The sequence below is a fragment of the Mirounga angustirostris genome, unplaced genomic scaffold (assembly GCF_029215605.1).
Source record: "Mirounga angustirostris isolate CCGP_5_RB_7025 unplaced genomic scaffold, mMirAng1.0.hap1 SCAF_8, whole genome shotgun sequence".
NCBI lineage: Eukaryota > Metazoa > Chordata > Mammalia > Carnivora > Phocidae > Mirounga > Mirounga angustirostris.
The window spans coordinates 115,384,328-115,408,371 of NW_026991716.1; the positions used below are offsets into that span (position 1 = coordinate 115,384,328).

Here is a 24,044-nt window from a genome sequence, read left to right on the forward strand (position 1 = left end):
AATTTCAGTCCGTTTATGACCTCAGTTTATAAACTTGCTCAATCTCCCATCTTGAGGAGGTGGGCAGGGCAGATTTGATTATTACTGTCCCTTAAGTTTCCTTAAATCATCAACTTCCATTTTCTAGGTTAATGTCTCACCTCTCTTTTCTACACCCTTCCTCTCAGTACCACTCACCTCCCTGCCCCTCCCCCGCCCCCACCAAGTCCCATGGCCACCCCAGTTGGGTGTGTTCAGTCATCTCTGCCCCTCCTCTCCTCTCTCAGTCCTGGGCTTTCCAGCTCATCCTCCCATGGCTATTCTCACCAACCTGACTGTTTCCTTCTCACCCAGTTGCAATGCTATAGTATAAACATAATGCTATTTTGTTTTTTATATTTAAAAATATATATATATGGCATATGATGGGCTAGAAGGGCCAAAAAATAATAAAAATTCAACAAGTCTCATGGATCCAGAGTCTCCACACTAGCAGGAATGTAGCATAGCAACTGCAAGTATAGTGTATTACTACTGCTGTAATTCCCCTTGAAGTATATGTATTCCATCATTAGTTTATTGGAATCTCTTTTGATTGACACGCAAGTTGGTAGTGGTAAGTTGAATAACACCTCCATCAGTGTTTCTGATTACTTAATATTAACTACTGTTCAATTGCAAATATGTTGCTTACATCGAATGCTTAAATTTTGGATGAATACTCTTAATCCTGAGCAAAAATTAGCTAGTTTTCCACATTTACCAGCTCCCCAGCAGGTATCTGGCTATATGACTAAGAAAAGAGCCACTGTGGGTCATTTGGTTGCTGAAGTTAAGTCCACAGGTAGTCTTTATGGAGATGAAGGTGAAGCAATGCACTCTTACTCATAACTTTAAATTATTAGTAGGGAATCCTAGTTCCTAAGAAATTCTACTGAACTAGCATTCTACTCAGTGATCAGACTGACTCAAGTCTTAGAGTCCTTCGGAAGCAACCCAGAGGCTTACCTCTTGGGAAACCAGAAGCCCATACCAGCTCTGGTCTTCCCTACTGTCCCAGAACTTCATGAGAGCTCTTAACTAGTACTTTTTAAATATCAACATGCATATGAATCACTTGACAATCTCATTAAACTGCATATTCTGCTTGGGTAGATCTGGGGTAGGGTCTGCAATTCGGTCTTTCTTACAAGCTCCCAGCTGATGTCAAGGGTGCTGGTCTGTGAACCACACTTTGAGTAGCGAGGTGCTAATCTGTTGATTTTGTCTTATTTGTACGTTGGAATCACTGGAGAGCTTTGAAATTACCGATGCATAGCTCCCACCTCAGAGAATCTGATGTCGTTGGTGTGGGGTGTGGGGTAAGCAGTGGGATTTTTAAACACTCTCCAGGTGTTTCTCATGTGTGGTCAAGTTTGATGGGCTCCGCATTAGACATCATCACCTCAGCCCTGGATGTCCGTGTAGCCCCACTTTCCCATAAAGCCTCACTGTGCTTATCCTGCTCTTTAGGCATCAGACTCACGTTGCAGAAAAACCTGCCCGACTCTCTCCCTGTATCTTAGCAGCTGATTGTGTCCACAAATCTCCAATGGGCCCAGCACTCTTGAGTTAATTAACTCTTTCAGCTGACTATTTCAAACCTCCTCTCCCCTCAGACCTTCACAGCTCTTCTCAATTCTGCACAAAACTCCTCCTCACTGGAGAAAAAAAAAACAAAACAAAACAAACAAACAAACAAAAAAACTGAAAGGTTGGAAAAAAATTGCTTCATCTTCACACCGTAACCATATTCTCTGCCTTCTCTTTGCAACTCCATTCATGTCCTTGATCTAGGCCCTTGTACTTACCCAGTAAATTGACTCTGGAAATGACCTTTTTCATGCCTGAGTCCCCAGTTCCTCACTCTTCTGGATTATTCTTTATGCCATATTTCATGTTGTAATGGTCCCATCACCAGAAAAGCCTCTGGAGCCCATTTTCAGTTGCTGCTCTCGTTCTCTGCCTGTCCCTTCAAGTCTGAGGAATGACCTGCTTGCCAAATTCCTGGTTTATCTTGCTGTGTGTCTGAACCAGTTGAGCACTCCGCTCCGCTTCCCTTCTCTGACTGGGGTCACGGTGCCTCACACCACTCCACGCATGCAGACTCCCTCTTGCCTCTACATGTGCTCGCTGCCCCCTCTTCTCTGCATGGCTAGTTCCCTTACTGTGTTCAGGTTCTTAACCTCAAGTGTCACCTCCTGAGAAAGGCCTTCCCTGAACTGTGTTTAAATGAGCCATCACCACCCATCCCCAATAGCCTTCTGTATCTGCTAACTCTGATTTTTTTCACCACCTGACATAGTATATATTTACATGGATTTTGTCCCATATTTATCAGGTAGTCATCCAGTAATAGTATTAACCCCATAAGGGCAGGAACTTTGTTTATTTGATTCTCTGCTCTCTGCCCAGAATTTGAACACGTCTGACACATCGCCGACACTCAGTGAACACACGCTAACAGAGTGGGTGTTCCTGAGACCCTTCTCCATCCAGTTCGCCCTGAGAACCCTGAAGCCCTTTGCCTGTCCATCATAGAGAAACATGTCAGTTGTAAAATTGCCCTTCTGATTCATGACTGAGTTTCACTTCATCCCGTCACTGATGAGGAGAGTTCACAGACTCTCGCAAACCCGTTAGCTCTTCCTACCCTAGTTCACAGTGCCGCTGTCTGCCTTCATCCGTAATGAATGTGCACATCATCCGCCGCTGAGCCCACAAGTCGACAAATGTGCTTCCCGTCCCAAAGGAGTAACTGCTCCAAGCGCTTTAGTTCTTTTTGAAAAAAGAAAAAAGTTCCTTATTTCTTTAAAAATACATAATTGCTGCCTCTCCTGAGATATTTTTACATTGTGTCTCTAGAGGAGGAATTCCAGCTGATGGCCCAGTGCAGGGCAGAGGCCCGTAGACAGACAGTCTGGCTCCAATTTATGTTCTGTGCTAACATGGCTAATAGGCGTTAGTATTTTGATATAGAGAAGTGCCGTACTTGATCCTGACTTGGTTAAAAACTGGTGACATCTGGCTGAGAGTCACACATTTAAGGGCCAAGAGTTGTTCATTTTCTTCATCCTCCCTCCCTCCGTCATTCCCTCCCTCCTTCTCTCTCTCTTCGTCTCTCTCTCCCTCTCTCTCCCCCCCCCTCTTAAAATGTCTTGGGAATAGTTTAAGTATTTTAATAGAGCAGTACACAGAGTAAATTGGCAGAAGTTCAGTTTGCACCATGTTAAACTCTGCTGTAGACACTTGGAACGTACTGGAACGGTTATATATGTATAATATGTATCAGAGCTTCCACAAAACTCTGTTGGTGCCCTTATTATCCCGCTCCCCACCCCCCCATCCAAGCTTTCACCGTCACTTCATTTCAGACCCTAAACTCAACACGCACTACAGTTAAACTTAAAAAAGGCAGTAACTCTTGATTCATAAGGTGCCCATAATTCTACAAACATCTCATGAAAATGAGCAAACATCTCTGTATAAAATTTGGGTTCAATCCAGAAGTATGTTTAACTCTCAAACGCCTGATAAAACCATGGGGTTGCAGGCTCTGGTAGCTCTCGCAGGAGTCCGGCCGAGCAGAGGGTGCCCACCATTACACATCCTCACTAAGACCACCTCCCCCAGCTTGCTGATCATCTTTCTTGGTTTCTTACATCTGTGGGTTCTTTAGCTAGAAAAATGTGGTATTGTAATCCGCTTAGATTTAGCTGTCCCAGTGACTTAGTAAGCTGGGGGGAAAAAAACTCGATACTTGAAAGTAAGCCCTCACTAAACATTCTCTTAGAAACAAGATCACCACTTCTTACAGACATGGTTTTCCTTGGCTTGTGGCATGACCGTCCCTAGCCCATCTGTGCCAAGCCTTTGGCATGGCTGACGCACCACCTCCTTTTCAACAGGCCTTGTTCTCTGGAAACCTCAGTAAAATACAGCTAGTTCACACTCCAGCAAACCTCAAACTTTCCCAGTTAACAAATGATATTTTGCCAAAATGCTTACTAAATCCTGGCTCTGAGTAGAATGTGATGTGGGATCACCATAGCCTGAAAAACCAAGGAACGACCCCTTCTAGTGCCGTGGGGCTGCATTCCCGTGGAGTGCTCAGATACAGTTTTCATCATTACCGTACGCTATGCTTACTTGTTAGAGAATTCATGTTGTTGTTTTTTTTAATTGTATTTGCATGCTTATCAGATGCACAAAATGCATTCTTCATGGATTTGCCTATCATGGGTCGCATAGAGTTATGGACTTCAGAAGCGTGGAATCAATGAAAGTAACAATCAAAGAGGAACAGTATGTTTTCTCCCAGCCTCATAAATCTGATCTATAAATGCAAAGAATGTGAGACATAAATATAAGAAATTCAGTAATTTTATTTAAGACTTTAAAAAGAAAAAATTGGCGCATCATAGGAGAAGAATTCAACCAACCAAGTCTCCAGAAGGAAAACCTTTTAAATAGGACGTTTCTGAATCTCCATCTGAAATATATATCTTTAGGGCAGTAATCATCAGAAACATAACGGAGTAGTGTAGAGCTCGGTTTTATTGTCTTGCATCAGTGAACATTCCTCAAAAGCAGAGAGCATCACTAATGGAATTATATGTTTTCATGCTATAATTACATTTGATTTTTCCTGATATTTCTATAGACTTTTTGTTCATGGTCCCATGACTACACAGAATATTTACAAGTTTTCCATCCTCAGCCTATCCACCCCACTCCAAAAGACAGAGACAGAGACTGGAAATAGGAATTCTTGAACAGGAAAAGACAAATGTAGACTTTGAAACAAAATTATTCAGCCTTCAGGGATTTTCTTTCAACAGCAACAAAAACATGAACACCAACAAAAGAAGTAAGGAAAAAGAAGAATTTCACACTTGAAGATAACAGCAAGAGATCCTTCTGAGACACAAAATAGGCACTCCCTGTTTCTGTTTTTATTCTTGAATATTTGTTGGAGAAAATGGAATTTATCTGGTCTTTGGGTATGTTGCTCAAATGATCCTGTCACTGGAAGACAAATGAATCTAGCAGGCAAGTCTGAGCGACTAGAGGACATGATACCAGGATGCCATCAAGTATGTGAACAGTGAACATCTGTTTTTGAAAAGAGAGTCTCTGACTATGAAATCCACAGAAATCTCTAAGGAAGCAATGCAAACAATTAGAGAATTGTGTTGACATCCAACATATCGTTACTGCCCTGTCTTCATCTTCTCCCACATCGAGTCTTCACTTTGCTCAGAACACCTCAGTGACCTCTTTCTTTCTTAGCACTCAATTCCTATTCTCTAAGTTTTAATCACTACGGAATATGAAGCTGACACTCACTTCAAATATGTTTACTCTAGGGTTTCCTCCTCAAAGCATATGGAAGGGAGTATAGGCAGAAAGTTGTTGCCATGTAGGAGTGGGGATGAGGAAGGGCTTCTCCTGCTAAGTGGAATAAGTTCAGGGGTATAAATGAACACAGCTTGGCCTGTTGGGTTGCATATCCTTATCATAAATGGAAGTAAAGTTAACATTAATTTCCCCAAGTTTGAATACATTTTTTTGAAATGCCATTTATTAGAACATTGAAAACACAAGTTTGGTTCTCTCTCCTCAAATCCCTACAATCTGGCTCCTGGCCCAGCCACTCAACCCAAATCACCCTCTAAAGTCTTCCAAAATAACTTCTCAGCCAAAACCAACAGTATCCTTCTAGACTTGTCAGCTTTATTCAAAACCATATTCTTCTCCCTGCTAATACTCATTCTGGTCTCAAATTCTGAGGCTTTGTCCCTTCCAGGTTTGCTAGTTTCTGTATCTCCAGAGGCATACCTATTGCAGTCCTCCTTTAGAGATCATTTCACCCACCATCATTTCAAGCACAATGTTTGTGCATGAATTACTTCCCAGCCCCATCCCTAAACTCTCCCTACTTTTCAAAGTCTTACACCTCTGATGCCAGGCTGTCAACTCTGGTTAATCATGGTAAAGTACCAACTTTGGTCTTGGTTCTCAGCTCGTTGCTGCTAGATAATATCTCGGTTTCTGTAGACAAGAATTAAGTCACTTGCCTCCTTACTGAGTCCCTTACGGTCATTAAACTTTTAAACATTATGTATTTTCTACTTAGATTACTTTTACTGGATTAATGTTCCTTTAGTTATCCTCAACCCTACCCTCTTAATCTCTAGTCAGATGCCGGTTAGACCACGCTGTATGCATATTCAGATAAATGTTGCCTGTCGATCAAAGTGCAATTAATAATTGAGTGGTGGTTTTACCATGTTCCACCAGCTCTTCCTGGCCCACCTTCAGATGATATTTTTCTGCCCCCGTCTTGCAGACACCCAGAAGTCCTCCTTTTCTCCTTTACCTACTTATTATCTGTTATTCTTGAAGGATGGCCTTTCCTCTTCTGTACAAGTCTGCTCCAAAGGACTTTCCATGGAGTACCTATAAACCGGGTCCTGTGAACTAGCTTGCTTCCTACTTCCTCCTCACGAACATATAGATGTATGTGGAAATGTCTTCCAAGTTGTCTTGATGTGTGTATGAATTCCTGTAAATTCACAGATGTATATTGAGTGTGGTTTGGATTATCCTTTGGAAAGGCAGCTTTTTAGATCATTGGGAAATCTTTTGGATCCTAGGTAAAAATCCATACAGTCTACCCACCCCCACAACCCCCAAAAATAGGCACTTAAGATATTCTTAATAGTAAGTGGTTACTGAAATTTTACCTCATTCTATGTGTATTTCCTTTTCAGGATCCCCCCATGGCTGTAACCCTGGGACTCCGAATGGAGGAAATGATTTTTAATCTTGCTGATACACATTTATTTTTTAATGATTTAGAGGTAAGAATTGAAAAAGAAAGGAATAGTCATATCCCAACTATTATAATGCTTAGATGGTTTCTAAATAGGCAGATAACCTCAAGAAATCTGAAAAATACTTAGCTCAAGAGCATAGCAAAGTTTCTGTCAAGGGGAAAAATGTATATACAAATATAAACAAAAGCTAACTTGCGCTAATGAATTCTGCCTATTTACTGGCACCTGTTTAAAACAAAAGTATCTCAGAAGAGGAGAAGCTCTGCTTTGCTGTCCCTCTGGACAACCCATTGGGCACCTTTGGAGTCAACATTAGCTTTTCCAGGTTCCTAACCAGAGTATTATTTAGGTACTAATCACTGGGTACTATTCATGGTGCTGGCATGGGTCATTAAGTTTTGTAGATAATCTGAAGCCTAATTTTAGACAACATTATCATTCCTTATTCCTCTGCATCTGGATAAAACAGTGCTAGAGCTGTTTACATAGCACATCTGATTGGTTGCATTGCATTTTTCTTTTGTTCTCATTTATCTTTTCATTTCCAAGCTCAAAGGGAAAGTAAAAACAATAACAAGTTGAAAGAACTCCCCCTCGCTCAAGACCGCTAAATAAGTACTGTAATAAGGTATATAATCTGGGTGCTAATGATCTGAGTTATTAGGCATTCAGATGGTAAAATTTGAAGTAACTGAGTAGCTGAGCACTGAGCAGAAGTACTTCTCAATCAAGTGCAACTGTGGTGAAATATTTTTTAAGTGACATATTTACATTTATTTTTTACCCAGTGGTTTCACAATGAAATAAAAGTATCTATCTATAATCCTATTATAAATGGAGAGGGAGATTATTATTGCTGAAATCCCACCTTGTGCAGAACATTTTATATTGGATTTTCCATTAATTGAATAATACCCTTTGAAATAAATTTGTTTACCACACTATTTTTGTAGAGGAGAAACTGTAGGTCCCACAAGCATAAAAATCATGTCTAAGGTTACCTGCTAGCTAAGTGGTAAAACTGGGATTTGAAACTCTGGAGTCTCTCTGGCTCCAGAGCACATATTTCTGACCCCATACCATGCTGAAATTAACAGAAGGATGTGAGAAAGAAAAGCTAAATTAGTCAGTGTCTTAAATAACTTTTAAAAATTGACAAGGTCTTAAATCCAGTTTCAGCTGCACCTGAGACATAAGAGTAAAAATTCTGTTTTTTAGTATATCCCATAAATGTATGTGCTGGAAATCTGGGTAGTATCATTTTTTTGGTGGTGTTTTCTCTGCAGTGAGTCACTGTTTTTACTGGATAATAAAATTACTGTCTGTTTAAAGAGGTTTTATTTGTTTTCTTTAATGGCCAGTATGAAAGATCAGTATTCCTCGGCAAGTTTTCCAGTTTTAGATAATAAGAAAAAATAATCACCTCTCTAAAACCTGATTTAAATTAATCATGCAACTTATTAGTAGGGTAGTATACAGAATGACTTTATATATACATTATAATAGAAAACACATTTTAATCTTTTTGGAACTTGAATTTTTATATATGGCGATAACTTTTAGGTTGGTTTTTCTCTTGGTTAAGATGGATGAGGCTCATTTTTCTAAAGAAAATTCTAAGATTACTCATCTTTTTAAACCTGTAAAAGACCCCAAAAAAATTTTATGTGATTTTATTCAGGTTTTAGAGTTTTTATTTCATTTCATTAATTATTTTTTACTAGAAATAAATGGGATAAATGACCTTTTAGCTTTTTAGTGGCACATTAGGAGCCAGATGGAGTAAATTTACCACCCAACTTTTCACAGAATAGTAAAGTGAGAAAGCGAGAGTAGCATATGATGAATTTGCAAATACTTTTAGCAAGTTTGACATGAATATTGGGATATCAGAAGCATGTGGTCAGTCATGGTGCTTTAAGAATTTTTATCTTGAATTATGTACTATATAAAATATATTTTCAAAATACCCTACAGGATCTCCGGTAAAAATGATAACTGAGAAAATATTGGTATTGACTTTCTCTTCTGATTATAGCTTTTTAGTTATGTTTTAAAGTGTGCTAAAAATTCCATTTGACTCAAGCACTCCAACTTAGTATCCAATAAAAATACCTTAACCAATGAAATGATTGAGTTACCTGCATGTAAATTGACTGAACTCTCATATGTGCGCACACACAGATGAGGTGCCCAAGGGAACTGAAAGGCTTATTAGTGACTTTAGTGAGATAAACAAGCATGAAAACAAATAAAATCTAAACAGTAGCTTTCAAGGTCATTCAGTGCTGTTACATATATATCCACGATCCTTCTACATCTCATTTTGAAAGTCAACTTGTCTTTCTCCCCATTTTTTATTTCAGTAAACCTCTGGTAAGCAAAGATTGTCATGGGCTGCAGACTGGTGTTAAGCTATTTCTGCTTCTGCTAACAAAGAGGCAGATTCCTCAAGAGAGTAACTCCATCGTTAGCCTTTTTTTTTTTTTTTTTTTTTTTTGCTTCTGTATTTAATCTCTCAGGGTTCCTTTTCTTAACCCAGAGCTCTAATTTGAGACTCAAATCCTTCAGTAGATACTGTAACATATGTAGTAGCAGCTGCTTTCACATAATTCCTTAAAAGATACAAATTTAAATCCTAATAGACCCTTCGCTGCATCCTGCCCAACTGCAGGGAGGCAAATGCTCACATTACTCCTCCTAATAAGAGAATGCTGTCTGTTGAAATAAAAATGTTATTTCAGTTAGAATAACTTCCAGAAAAGAAGACACTGGGGAGTTCAGGTTCACAAAGGTGAGAGAAGGCTGCTGTGTAGATTATAAGTGATAAAGATCAGTGACAACTTCATGGTCACCGCGCAAGACAAAATTAAGTAATTTAAGATTAATAACAGAATTAGTCCAAATGTTTGAGTCCTTATACTGAAATTTGTTGGAGCCAGGCATTGCACTGTTTTTAGTATTTCAGGTTTTGGTCAAAAATAATTCTTGCAAAATTCCTCTGAGTGAAAACTAATTGAAGAACAATTATTTGGAATTTTCTAAAAATGTAAGTGATTGAAGTTCATATTTCTTTCACTGGACTGTAATCCTCAGGCAAGAGTCCAGAGTCAACAAGCATAGTTAAATAGGCATGAATTTAAAGAGAAGTTCCATTTGGAAAAATCTCAAACACAACTTCAAATATGGAGCTCATGTTCCAATAAGTTTGATATACTGATGTCCTCAGGAGTAAAAAAATAAATTTAGGGGCAAAGTATACAAATTAATCATGTGAGTTAATACTTGAAATGTCAGAGGAATTTCTCTACAAATTAGGATGAGAAGGTATGAAATCTAGAAATAACTTCTAATTACCAGAGTCATTCGTAAGTATTCCCCCCTCTTTTTTTTGGATATTTATTTATTTATTGTCGTTTATTATAAAAGAGGGAGATGGAAACTATTTACATAATGAAAGATTTCAAAACTTGAGTGGGATGAACAGCTTCACATGATGCCACTTTGATAGTAATTTACTTCCATCTTCATACTTACCAAGAATGTCACCGTCTCTAATAAGGAATAAGTCTTGTTGTCTAGAACACTCTGTTGCCTCCCTATTCTGGGAGAACTTTATTTCCAGTTTTCATGCTAATGATCAAATCTCTCCAACCTTTCCTTTAGAGCCCAATCCAGTAGCCACTACTGTTGCTTCCCATACTTTTCCCTGAGATTTTTCTGGAAGCATAATGCCTCCTTTGGTTAAAGTTTGGGCTGTACTCCTTTCCACCCATACTTAGCCAAAATGGGGTAAGCGCTTTCCAAGTGCATGTCCCGCCCTTACACTCCTGCAGCCTTGGCTTGTACCCCATTCTCCCCCAACTCCCCTCCACTCTTGATATAAATATCTCTTACAGTCCTTACCACGTAGGATTGCAATTAATATAATTGCAACTTTGTGTTAGAAAATGTAAATGATTGTGGTAATTTTGTCAAGAACTGTCATTTGTCTAGATATCTGGCATTTAGTCAACAAAGAATTGCTGAGCGATTACCGTGTGCCAGATTGTGCCTTAAGCGGCGGGGGGGGTGGGGGGGGGGCAATATCCAGGTGACCCAAACACCCCCCTCAGGGAGCCTCCAGTCAGATTAACTTTTTGGAGCCCTTCCTTACCTAGGAGTATTGGTAGACATTTATGCTAAAATTACTAATTTATGTATAATTTATGTAAATCATATGAACTTTTATTTCCCTGGATTTTCAAGTTACATACTAAAATTGTATTAATTGGGCTACTTTTATACTTTACATTTTAAAAGAAGCCCAAATCAGCTAGTCAACCTCAAACCATAAAAGGTTCTAATATATTCAGTGTGGAAAGCTGGAGATGAGATATGAAATATTTCACTACCAAATAGTTTCCAGGTCCTATAATGAATATAAATAGTAGCTGAAAAGCCCTTGCTTATTAGTATGGCATCTTCTTGTCAGAGTTAATAATTTTTTAAAAAGTGATTTTCAATAGTAAGCACTATGTTATGCAGTCAGGATCTGTGAGTATCTGAAATAATTTGCAGGGAGAAGAAGAGGCCCCAAAAGCTAAACCATACTTATCCTAAAGTCAGTAAGTACTAGGTATTTTAAATACCCTAGCCAAATTCCACCTTCAGATCACATACTATTTCATTAGAACTTTGCAGATTATTTGAAGATAGAATAGGACCCTTAGAACAGCAAAGAAGAATTTACTTCTTATCTAGAAAAGTAACCGTTTGCTCTGAGAACACTGTGATTTCAGTCATACCAAGTGTATGGGTGTATGTACCTAAAGTTTATTCTCCTCTGAGTTTGTAGCACATTGGAGATGGTAAATCTTCATTATTTCCCTTTTATTTGTAAGTATCATTTTCAGCTTCAAGATTTCAAAACTTGAATAAGAGGAATAAAAGATACCGACTTCCATGGTTATTTAGCTTTTTTTCTGTGTTAAAAGACCAGGACTTTTATCCTTAACATATATTGCATTATTTGTTTCAGAGGTACAAATCTGAGATTCAACAGTCTTGCACAATTCACAGCGCTTACCAGAGCACATACCCTCCCCAGTGTCTATCACCCAGTCACCTCATCCCTCCCACCCCACCCCCCACTCCAGCAACCCTCAGTTTGTTTCCTGAGATTAAGAATTCCTCATATCAGTGAGGTCATATGATACATGGAGGGCACGTTCTGCATGGAGCACTGGGTGTTACGCACAAACAATGAATCATGGAACACTATATCTAAAACTAATGATGTAATATATGGGGATTAACATAACAATAAAAAAATATGGTCAAAAAAAAAAAAAAAAGACCAGGACTTTTAGAATAGCATCAGCATGGTTCCTTCATGGTACCCCTGGCCCAGCAAAAGGTAGGAAGTCTAGAAATCTCACAGGACACCATAATCATCAGGCCCCTCCATAGCTGCTGAACAAATAGCAAATAATAGTAACCACCTGACGTTCAACCACACAAGTTCTGTGTATCTTCAGATTAGCTTTGTTTCCATATTTAAGTATACGCAACAGAAATGGCTAAAAGTGAACACCAGTCATTCTTAAAAAGATTCAAAAGATAATTTGTTATCCATAATTTTCAGAGTAAACATTAATTTTAAGCTGCTCGAAAGAAATGCACATGTCATATGTTTTCAGACTCCCTTTTATGGTACTCTTCTGGATTTAAAATAGAAATGCTGCCATTTCCCCAGTTTGTCTGTGGGATAGATGGGCAAATGCTGCCACCTTCTGGCCATGGTCTGAAATGGAAAGATGGAAAACCCCAAAACCACACAGGCATCCTTTGAAAAACAAGTAACTTTTCCGATGTTTTTAACAGGAGTGTGATCAAGTTCATATAGATGATGTTTCCTCTGATGATAATGGGCAGGACTTAAGGTAAGCCATGCCTTTCAGTATGCTCTTTCCTACAGAAATTCAGCTATGGAGTTTTGCACCTGTAATTATTTCTTTTATTTCTTTTTAATGTATTTTGGGTGTTGCAGTACCTACAGTTTTGCAACTGATGGCTTCCATGCAGCTGCAAGTAGTGCAAACCTTTGTTTGCCAACAGGTGTAAGAGGAGGGGTTGACTGGATGAGGAAGTTGGCTTTTCGTTACAGAAGAGTAAAAGAATTATACAACACCTACAAGAACAATGTTGGAGGTATGTGTGGCTCTTTAAATCTAATAAAGATACTGTAGAGAGAAGTAGGATCTGACCTGTAGTTCTGTGTTCCGTGTTAGAGACTACTCTAGTAGAAAAGAAGTTACTAAGAGCTCCTTTTGAACTCCCCTGAGTCAGAATCTTAAGTTTCTTAGTTGGGGGGGGGGGGGGGGGGAAGTGTAACTGCAAAATAAAACATGTGGCTCTGCCAAAGGAATTGGGAATTCTCTGTGCCCAGATGTTTGGTCAAGATTTACAGCAGGACATGGGAAGTTTACCCCTCTTGTGCAGATACAATTCATGCAAACCAGACAGGGGAACTCACTGAGGCAATGGGAAGACCTGCCTAAAAGCAAAGGCCCCAGTCGTTAGAGCAGAGTGGTTAGTCCTCATTATCTTTCTGGAATCCTGTCCAAAATAAATATAAACAGTGCTGTATGTCATTTCAAAGACTTAAGCAAGACTGATTTTATTTTTTAAAAAAATTGCATGTTGTCTGGCAGTATATCTTTTATCTTTTCCATGTATAGTATTAACTGTGATTATCATGGTTTTTAAATGTTCAGATACTCTGTAGGTCGAATCTGAACTATTTTACTTTCATCCATATATTAGAGGTGATATCACAACCTGTGACATCAAAACTAAAATCCTGGATACATTTCTTGATAAAATAAACCTTGGTTATTTCTATTATTAGGATCAATTTTATGTCAGCAAGATCCTAAGATTAGCTATGAAGTCACATAACATTTTTCTCCCAGGGTTTTCTGTTTGTTTCTCTCTCTCTCTCTTTAAAGAGTGGTTTGAGGAGCTTAAATCAGAATCTAAAATTGAATGATAAGTTAAATACACTTATGCATACTATATGTATGTATGTTTATATCTTATCATAGAATACAGTGTAGTAAGTAACATTTTCATCTATGGTATATATATTACACACACCACACACATCTTGAGGCGGGGGCTGTGTGTCTGTTCATCTTGTATCTCCAGTGTCTAGTGAGCCTTAAGGTACATAATAGGTGTTCAGTAGACGCTCAGTAGCTATAAGAGAATAAAAAACAGGTAGGGGTGCCTGGCTGGCTCAGTCAGTTAAGTGTCTGCCTCCCGCTCAGGTCATGATCTCAGGGTCCGGGGACCGAGCCGCACGTTGGCTCCCAGCTCAGTGGGGAGTCTGCTTCTCCCTCTCCCACTGCCTCTCTCTCTGCTTGTGCTCACTCTCCCTCTCAAATGAATAAATAAAATCTTTAAAAAAATATGTAGAACCATAGGCAATAGCAATATTATTATTATGGTTGTTAGAACTAAAAAGAGATCTTAGAAATAGGAGATCTTCATTTCCAAATGAGAAAGAGGCCCCTGCAGGACAGACAACTCCAGTTTCCTAATTCACTCCAATGCTCTAGGTAAGACATTTGTAAAATCAGACAAACAGATATTCCATTTAAATTCAGTTGTGGGTGGGGGGCCTGGGTGGCTCAGTCATTAAGCGTCTGCCTTTGGCTCAGGTCATGATCCCAGGGTCCTGGGATCAAGCCCTGCATCGGGCTCCCTGCTACGCTGGAAGTCTGCTTCTCCCTCTCCCACTCCCCCTGCTTATGTTCCCTCTTTCCCTGTGTCTTTCTCTGTCAAATAAATAAATAAAATCTTAAAAAAAAAATAGAATAAATTCAATTGTGGGTAACATGTTTAATTTTAAAATAAATATCCCCTTGAGAAATCTGAAATAATTTTTATTTAGGTATGGCATTGTTCCCCTCATGAAGGGTATTAAAGTTATGTAAAAACTAACAAGATTACTAATAAATAATATTATAGCTTTAAAAGTTTAAGTGCTGACATGCAAGTCCATTTTCTGTACTCTGTTAGCATCCCTTTATTGAAATAAGGACAAATGAGAGTTGCCAGAAACTATACATTTTGATTTTAAAAATCATCCACCTGTATATGTGCTCCTAATATTCTGAAGTACGATTTAAGTAAGAAACTTCTTTTTAGCAGATTTGCATGATTTTGTTTTATCATAAAACAAGGACTTTTTATTTTTATTATTTGGTTTTTTGTTTGTTTATTAACTAAGCTCCATGCCAAGCATGGAGCCTGATGTGGGGCTCGATCTCACAACCCTGAGATAAGGACCTGAGCTGAGATCAAAATGCTCAACCGACTGAGCCATCCAGGCACCCCATAAACAAGGGTTTTTTAAATAAAAAAATTAGTATGCCTACTTTTTTTCTTATCCAAACATCAGTGCAGTTTTAACCATTGTTTATAAGTGTGTCATATGCTTCCGAATTTTAAACACAATTCTTGTAACTTCTTTTTAAAACGGGGAGTATTTGTGATAGCTTCAGCGCTGGTAGGTGCATATGATAATGTCAGTATTACTGGTTAAAAGTGGTAATGATTGTGATTATCAAGAAGTGAAACATTATGGGGGTGCCCGGGTGGCTCAGTTGGTTAAGCGACTGCCTTTGGCTCAGGTCATGATCCTGGAGTCCCGGGATCGAGTCCCGCATCGGGCTCCCTGCTCAACAGGGAGTCTGCTTCTCCCTCTCCCTCTGACCCTCCCCCCTCTTGTGCTCTCTCTCTCAATTAAATAAATAAAAATCTTTAAAAAAAAATGTGAAACATTTTCAGACCACCGGAGTGTTTGAGGTTTGTATCCCTGGGCTGGTCGACCCCAGCCTCTTCTCCAGACCTATCCTATCACCGTCTTTTGGGGTGGGACCCCGGCACAGGAGTGGTGGAAGCTCCTCGGGTGATTGCGTCCACTGTGCCAGATTCTAGGTTCAGTGAGAACAGAGGCTGGGACCCACTTTTTCACTGTTTCATCCCCACTGTTTGGCCCAGGACCTGAAATCTAGAAGTTGTTCAATAAATGTTTGAATGAATGAATGGATCATCAGTTCTTAAATGAAAGATCACTATTGATATAAATCAGTCTCTCTCTCTTTCTCATATGATCTATCCTAGACAGAAGGGAGACCTAGACAAGGTATTCCTGAAATTTGTCATCTCTTGATTCTGCCTTGTTTTTCGGTTGCAGGACTCCTTGGCCCTGCCAAGAGAGATGCATGGCTACAGTTAAGGGCAGAGATCGAAGGTCTGACAGACTCCTGGCTAACAAATGCACTTAAATCTTTATCAATTATTAGTACTAGGTAAGTGGTATTGTTTCAGTTTCTGTATTTGTTGTATTGAAGATGTAGTTGTAATAGTGCAACATATATACAAATTCTTTAATTACTAGAGTATTTTAGAATTTCAAGGGACCCCACAATTCACTGAAGCAAGTGATTTTCAAGGTGTGTGGGGGAGGTTTTTGGGGTAGAGGATGGGAGTTGCAGCTTCTCAGCAGGAGATCCCTTATCTTTACCCTCCTTTCTATATAACTACTGATAATCTCCACAGGAAGGTCATGTGGCTTGAATAAAAAAAGAAAAAAGAAAAGACAGCACCCTGTTAGTGGCAAAGTACAGGAGATGATGAAAAAAATAAAAACAATTTACACAGAGTGCATCTTTTTAAGTGTTTTGGCCCACTATAGATAATATGCATAATTTATTTATTTATATTTTAAGATTTTATTTATTTATTTAACAGAGAGAGACACAGCAAGAGAGGGAACACAAGCAGGGGGAGTGGGATAGGGAGAAGCAGGCATCCCACTGAGTAGGGAGCCTGATGCGGAACTCGATCCCAGGACTCTGGGATCATGACCTGAGCCAAAGGCAGATGCTTAACGAAGGCAGATGCTTAACGACTGAGCCACCCAGGCGCCCCGATAATATGCATATTTAAATGCAACAAAATCCCTGGTGAAAGCTCTTTGAAAAACTTGTAACCTTTGTGTTGTTAGAACTGAACAGTGAAATACTGACTTACTAGTGTAGATAATAGAACTGAATAGACTTATAACTAGCTGAACACCATGTGCCATAAATGCTAGTTGATGAAGTGATATAAATCTGGAAAGTGATAGCTACTTAGGGTGGGGATGAATCTCTATACTATCCCATTCCTTAATTTTATTTCTGAGTTAGGTGGATAAATAAAAGCATGCATAGCCAACCTGTGGGTAGCACAAATTCAGAGGAAGAGGTAATACTTGGACTGATTGAATCTGGATACAGAAAGCCTCAGTGGGGTAAAAGGAGAATCCAGGGTTAGAACATGGAAGTTAGCGTGTGTGCATCCAGTCCTCCACGTGGCTTCCAGCCACCATGTAACCAGCAACTACACTGATGTCGGAAACTGTAAGGGGTGGATGGAGGTGGCTAGGAAGCTACAAGTTTCCTGGGTCAGGCTGGGGAAGCCAAACCAGAGCACTTCACTCAGTTCTGGGCACCACATTCCAACGGGGGCGTGGCATATTCAACATCTTAAGTCCAGCAAAGTGGCAAGAAGGGTTTTAGGCTGAGGATACCACATGAAAGGAACAGTTGGAGGGAGGAGCCAAGGAGTTTCGTCTGAAGGAGAGTCCTATGTGAAACATCCTGTGTGAAACAAGATTACCAGTTTCAACTGTTTGAGATGTTAGGCTGAAAGTAAGTTACATTTCTCTCTGTGATCTGTAAAGGAGAAAATTAGGATGGATGTGTGGGAATCCTAGGGAGGAAGTTCTGGCTCTATGTAAGGAAGAACTGTCTCACAATTGAAGCTGTTTTAAAATGGGACTTGCTGGCTTGTGATCTGTAACTGGTGATATGGAGACAAAAGTTCAAGGAAGCTAAGATGTGAGGACTCCTGAGTCCCTGAAATTGTGTGTAAAATGTAGTAGAATGTACATTTCTCTGACAAGGAGGTCAGCAGCTTTCATTATTTCTAAAAGAAGTCTCCTAGATGCTTAAAAACCAAGGGTTATTACAGTGTTATATAGATTATATACGTGTTGTCCATGATATAGAGAGAGTATTATTACACACTGGCCTTAAAGCAACTACATGGGTATGTGATTTTAAGAAGCCAAAGTGTAACAAGGAGAAAGGGAAAAATAAGTCATTACACACTGGAGATTAGAGTGCCTTGAGATTTGTCAAGTCATCCACATGTGGGACCCTACTGGTAATTTTTACAAAATGTCCAGGAGAACAGAAGCTTATACAAAATGTGGCTGAATTCTGTATCCGAGCCTTTAGCTAAGTTTGTACCCTCCAGCTCTAATTCTTCTCCTGTGAATATAGTTGAAGGTCATAATCAAATGTGTAGGAAAATTTTCTATGTCACACATTATTGATAATGTTTAGAAGTCAAACCATCTTAAGTGAGCTAACTTTAAAAAAACGATGCTGCAGCCACATGTGGTTTTCACACATTATATTTTGTGCGGAAAGGAGGACTAATAGACAATATGACATAAGTGAATAGGGTCATGATATAAACAAGCAAAAAAAGAAAAAAATCATATGTATATTGTGGTACTAATGAGGGAAAGTATCTATACACAAATTCTGAAAGTAAACACACAAGATGGTGAGAGCAGTTACTTTCCGCTCTCTGGATAGCTAAATAATTGATGCTTTTCATGTTCTTGATATTTGCCCATATTTCACAAATGTATATACATGTAAACCTATAAATATATGCAGTGTTTGTAATTAGAAGTTACAAAGCATTATAAATTGAATATTAAATATATGCAATGCTTATAATTTATAAATCTGCAATTTATAAACATGTGCAAAGTTTGTAATTTAAAGAAGAAATGATATAACTCCAAGTATCACTCAGTATCAGTGGTACGGCTAGATTTCAAAATATTACTTCAATACAGTAATGTGCTTGTGTATTATGCTTAATAATCTGCCATCATTCGGGGAGTTTCTGTCTGATAACAGGCAAATCACCTTCTAGGTCTTTATTGTCTTATTGGCCACATTAAGGATTACATTGGTGATACTTAACTAAACTTCTACCTCTAGAAGGCTTTGTTTCTTTATCCCATCTAAGTGAGAACCTCATCGTGTGCTTCCAGAAATCAGAGCTCCCATTACAAAATCAGGTTATCTATGGAAATAATTTAGAAATGAAAAGGTTTTAAAAGCCTGTAATTATAAAGGTTTTATCATTGTTTTTGAATAAATTACAGTTTTTCTTTACACAGGATATGTCTAAAGAATATAAAGCATAATATTAAGTATACTGGGGGGTAAGCATATACATACCATGAAAAGTTGGCACCCAACTTGCTCTTCTAACTTCCAACCAGGCTTCTGATAATCAATCTAGAGATTTCCAGAGAATATTTTTGAGGCTCTCACTAATATGTATTAAAGGTTCGTGCTACAAAATACCAGTAGAGAAAGGTCCCTACCTATATGCCTTCTGAGTTCCAATTTGATGTGTGTGGTTTGAGCCCCTCAAGGCAGGATGGCTCAATTTTTCCATAATCCAGAAGGAAGGACCACAGTCCATTCTTTCCAGATCTCTGCCTCACAGTTGCCACTCTCTTGGTGTTTCCTTTATCTCCCTGCAATATTGCTCTGAAAGAAACAACTGTAAGTTGTAAAATGGGACATTTTCACTCTCAAAGAGTAGGGCCTTTGTAGATGGATTAAAACTGAACCCATTAAATGCAGTTTGCTCTTTGTTGTTGTTAAGAAGGAGATTCAGGGATTCACCTCTTCCGGATTAAATAAGGGTCCTCTCCATTCTTACTTCTTCAGGATCCCCATCTGAAGAAGTGTTCTTGATTGGAACACTGGACTGTTGCTCTCACAAAATCCAAAAACTCCTTTTACGCATCCCATCACTTTCTTTCTGCCTATGACTACTACTTTTCCAGGCTCTTCTAACCCTGGGACATAGAATCTTACCACCCTAAAAAATACCTCGTCTGGATACTTGTAAAACTTAGAGCTAAACTATCCCTCTGATAACCTTCCCATGATTGCTGTTGGCGGAGGTAGGTGTTCTTCTCTGAGGTTCCACAGAAGCCTAAAGAGGAGATCTTTATTATAGAACATATTTCATATTGCAGGTGTCTACTTCCTTGTCTCTCTCCTATCTATCCTGTGATCTGGGATGCAGCGGGGACAAAAATGTCATTCATCCATGACTTCTTTTTGCCTGTCTTCTTCCGCTTCTCCCATTTTGGGATGTATTCCTAGCCCCTGTCATGGTGTCTGTCAGGTAGCAGGCACTCCGTAAATAACTGTTGACATTTAAAGGTTAGGTTATCAGGGCCCATTTGTTATGGAATTGAAAGACCCCAGTGACCATTTAAAATCTGCACCATTAGAAATTATTTAGTATTAGAAAACAACAATGCGTATTTCCTCCCTATCGTAGGAGTAACTGCGTAAATGTCTTGGTAACGACAACCCAACTGATCCCAGCACTCGCGAAGGTTCTACTCTATAGTTTAGGAGGTGCTTTCCCCATTGAGAATATTTACAGTGCAACTAAAATAGGTAAGAAAATTCTTTCTAACTCTGTATGCAATGTGTTCACATCTGTGTCTTGGGGGATTTTCTTAATATGTCTCTCTGCATGATCCCTCTTTAATCAGTTTTGCTATTACAATATCACGCAAATTTGAACAGAGCTCAGATAACAAAGGAGCCTGTGACTCATTGTACATATGCAAATTTTATGAAAACTGTTGCCTAATGAAATTCTGAATTCAGTCTCTGGACAATTCTGTTTACTTATTTATGTATTTGTATTTATCTTTCATTACAGCACCTGTTTTCTAAGTAATAGAGTGTCTTTGGCCTTGGTACTTAATATCTTAGTTAGTATGGTATATGGTATTGCATCTTTGCAGATGCGATAATCTAGATCTAAGATAAAAATACTATGTTGGCATTACAGGGGAGTGCCGGGTAGATGGAAGTAGCATCCTTTATTCCAGAAAAAATAATCTCATGCATTATAACTCATGAATGCCTGGAAATCCACATTTCCAACAATGTTCCATAGTAATTAAAGATCTACAACCTTGTTTATTTGCTTACTATCTGTCTGCGGAGCCATTTGTGACTTGAAGTGCCTCTCACAGACTACGTCTCTAATCATCTTTCAAAAACAGAGCTTCCTAACCTCTGCCATCCTGAAAGAGTTAAAAGAAAACAGCTCGCGTATTGCACTGTCCTGTCAAGGAAATGCCTGGGGAAATAGGTTGTATAATGTGCCCTGCAGGTCAGCAAACTTGGGCTCTGGCACCTTGACAAGAGCTCAGAATCCCAAAATCCCCTACCAAAAATAACGTGTCCTGGGCCTCGCAGAGTTTCAATATTGGCACAAGCTAAAAAGAGCCCCCAGTTGCAGCTGTTTCAGGAGTATAGTTAAAGAGAGCCTCTACAAGCTTTCCTAATGTAAATTCCACATTGTCCTACGCACTACAGCTCAGAGCCCTGATGCCAGTCCCACTCATTCATTACAGAAATGTATGTATTTATGCTGGCAGGATTAACCTGTCACACTTTATTTTGCATTTTGACATGTCAAGTAATTTTACACCAGCATATAAGCATTTCTTCTAGCAAGGACGATATTCTTTTTTACTGGCCAAATTGTTCCTCATATTTAATCTGAAAAAGCAATGATTTTTATTTTTCCCTTTAAGCTAGTTTTTTTTTTTTTTGAGTTCTGAACTATCAGATTAAGAAAAAAATGCAAAAAATAGCCATAACTGCATGAACATTCTGGGAATGAAATTCAGAGAATTATGCCAATGTTGTAAAATGAAGAACATGTAGAAATTCCACCGTGTTACTCCCATAGTGCAGTCAGAGGAGACAGGTGTCCACAGTGCTGTGGCCGACAGCACCCTTAGTACAATTAATCTGAGCAGACTAGCTCCCAGCCACTTGAAGAAAGGCGTTGTTTATCAAGGTAAATCCACATCTTAGTATTTCCTCCTTCCTTACAGGTGAACCTTCAGTTTCTTACAATAATGTTTCTAGCTGACTTGTCTGTACTACCTGAACTAGATAAAATTGATACACAGAATTAAAAAAAAAATGTCAAAACTCATAGCTGCTTGTAAAGTTGTTCCAGTATTCTTTTGGTGGTGTAAAAGATGCTAACATTTTCTCTGGGTCAAATGCTTAACCCTATTGACTTTTTTGGAGTGTGAAACACATTTGTTCAATAATCTGTCTCAAGTAAAGACTTAACATTATTCAAATGTGTTTGTTGATTTCATAAACCCAGAAATTGCAAGCTAGCTTAGGTGATCGATGTTCAAGAGAAATTAACCTAACACTTTATGAATCTTTAGGTTAATGAATGCAATGGCTGGAAGAATAAGCAGTGCATTGTTTTTCAGGCAAGGAAAGCTGTTTTGAGCGTATAGTGTCCAGATTTGGCACTAACATAACTTATGTTGTGATTGGAGATGGCCGAGATGAGGAGCATGCCGCTAACCAGGTAACTTCACTCTGAACTTTATCTCATTTATCTTCCAGGAAAAGAAAGTTGCTTTGAACGAATAATGCAAAGGTTTGGCAGAAAAGTAGTATATGTTGTAATTGGGGATGGTGTAGAAGAAGAACAGGCAGCAAAAAAGGTAACCTGTCTCAAACAATGTTGGCGTGATACTTTTAATGCAAGCTTTTGTGTTTGCATTCCTGTAGTTTGGCCCAATGGCAGCTTGACAAATGATTTAAATTTATAGATGTAAAGCAGTAAGAGCATGAGAAGGTCAATACGTACATTCAAATAAACCATTTGGAGTCTAGCATTTTTTTTGCCTGAAATTCAATAGGAAATGTACAAAAATTTAGTCAGATTTATTTGTGTGTGTGTGTGTCTCTGTGTGTGTGTGTTTACGTGTAATGCACACAGATATGATGATCTTTGAGAAAGGTGGGGGAAATTAACCATTTTTAAACACATAAAGTTTAACCTGATAGACAAGTTTCATGAGCTCCATAGAAATCATATCAGTGGCTTTGTTCTTACCCTTTTGCTCACCCACCTTCTATGCCAATGGTCCTTGTGAGTGCCTTGTAGTAAGTGTGCTCCTCGATGATAAATGCTAAGGATAGATTCAATAGCTGAAGAAAAAACTATTGCTAGAGAACTTAATAAATGCTGTTGGAATGACATGTATTATTCAGATCCTTGGTGCCAACTTGTCATAAAGACTTAGAGGCGGTATGCCTTGTATCTTCTAGAAGAGTGTTGCCTGTTTGAGTGAGCCAGTAGTACTCGACTGAAGCCAAGCAGGTGACATTGAACATATTCAGAAAATCTCATAGGCCCTAGGTATTTAAATAAGCCTTTTCATCTGGCCCGTATTTCTGAGGAAGAAATTAAGGTAGTTAAAAACCATTAAATGGTTGGCCCAAGATCAAAAGAGGAATGATACCAGGATTGGTCCTAGACACCAAACTATCAGTTGACACAACACTGAGACCTAATGCTTCCTTCACTGAATGGTCACAAAATATCATCCAGCCAGGATAAAAATCATTATAATTTATAGAATAAAGCAAAATGATGATTGCTATTTTTAAACAGTGACAAAGCAGCTTATATTGTTTTACATAGAAAGAATGTTGTCATTATCCTGAGGAGATCTCAAATCATCATCTAATAAAGCCTTCACACTTGCGTGTGCTGGAGTGTTTACCTGATTTCTGTTTTCCAAAATAAATTTTTAAGAAAAGTTTATAGCTATACTAGAAAGATAAAAGAAATGACTTCGGTTTGTAGATAATTTAAATCAAGCGAAATGAAGAAAGAGAAAGAGCTTCTACTTTAGAAGGCTTAGTGAAGTGTTGGAAGCCATAACTGAAAAATTCCATGCCTTTCCATAACACTAAGGACTGGTGTAGGCTCTGATTACCACAGAGCTCTTGGTCTTCATTGTTAGCAACATCAGTGACCCAGGACGGCACACTGGCCCCTCAGACATTCTGTATCAGGTCCGAGATGCAGCCTCAAGAAACACAGCTTTCATTGCTGACTGCTGCTTAGAATACTTCCAGTTGCACGCAGTTGAATTACCTATTGGAGTTTGTCCATGTCCGG

The 24,044-nt window shown here is 38.8% G+C and overlaps 1 protein-coding gene across 5 annotated transcripts in view; it reads left to right on the plus strand.

Annotated features, from left to right (window-relative positions):
* EYA4 (EYA transcriptional coactivator and phosphatase 4) overlaps positions 1 to 24,044 on the plus strand; it is a 267,602-nt gene that overhangs the window by 238,189 nt on the left and 5,369 nt on the right. For all 5 annotated transcript variants that reach the window (XM_045865570.3, XM_045865574.3, XM_045865575.3 and 2 more), the window contains 6 exons: positions 6,795 to 6,884; positions 12,726 to 12,784; positions 12,892 to 13,052; positions 16,108 to 16,222; positions 20,352 to 20,473; positions 22,475 to 22,575. In XM_045865570.3, the coding sequence (XP_045721526.1) occupies positions 6,795 to 6,884; positions 12,726 to 12,784; positions 12,892 to 13,052; positions 16,108 to 16,222; positions 20,352 to 20,473; positions 22,475 to 22,575 (648 nt within the window). The remainder of the gene's footprint in view (positions 1 to 6,794; positions 6,885 to 12,725; positions 12,785 to 12,891; positions 13,053 to 16,107; positions 16,223 to 20,351; positions 20,474 to 22,474; positions 22,576 to 24,044) is intronic.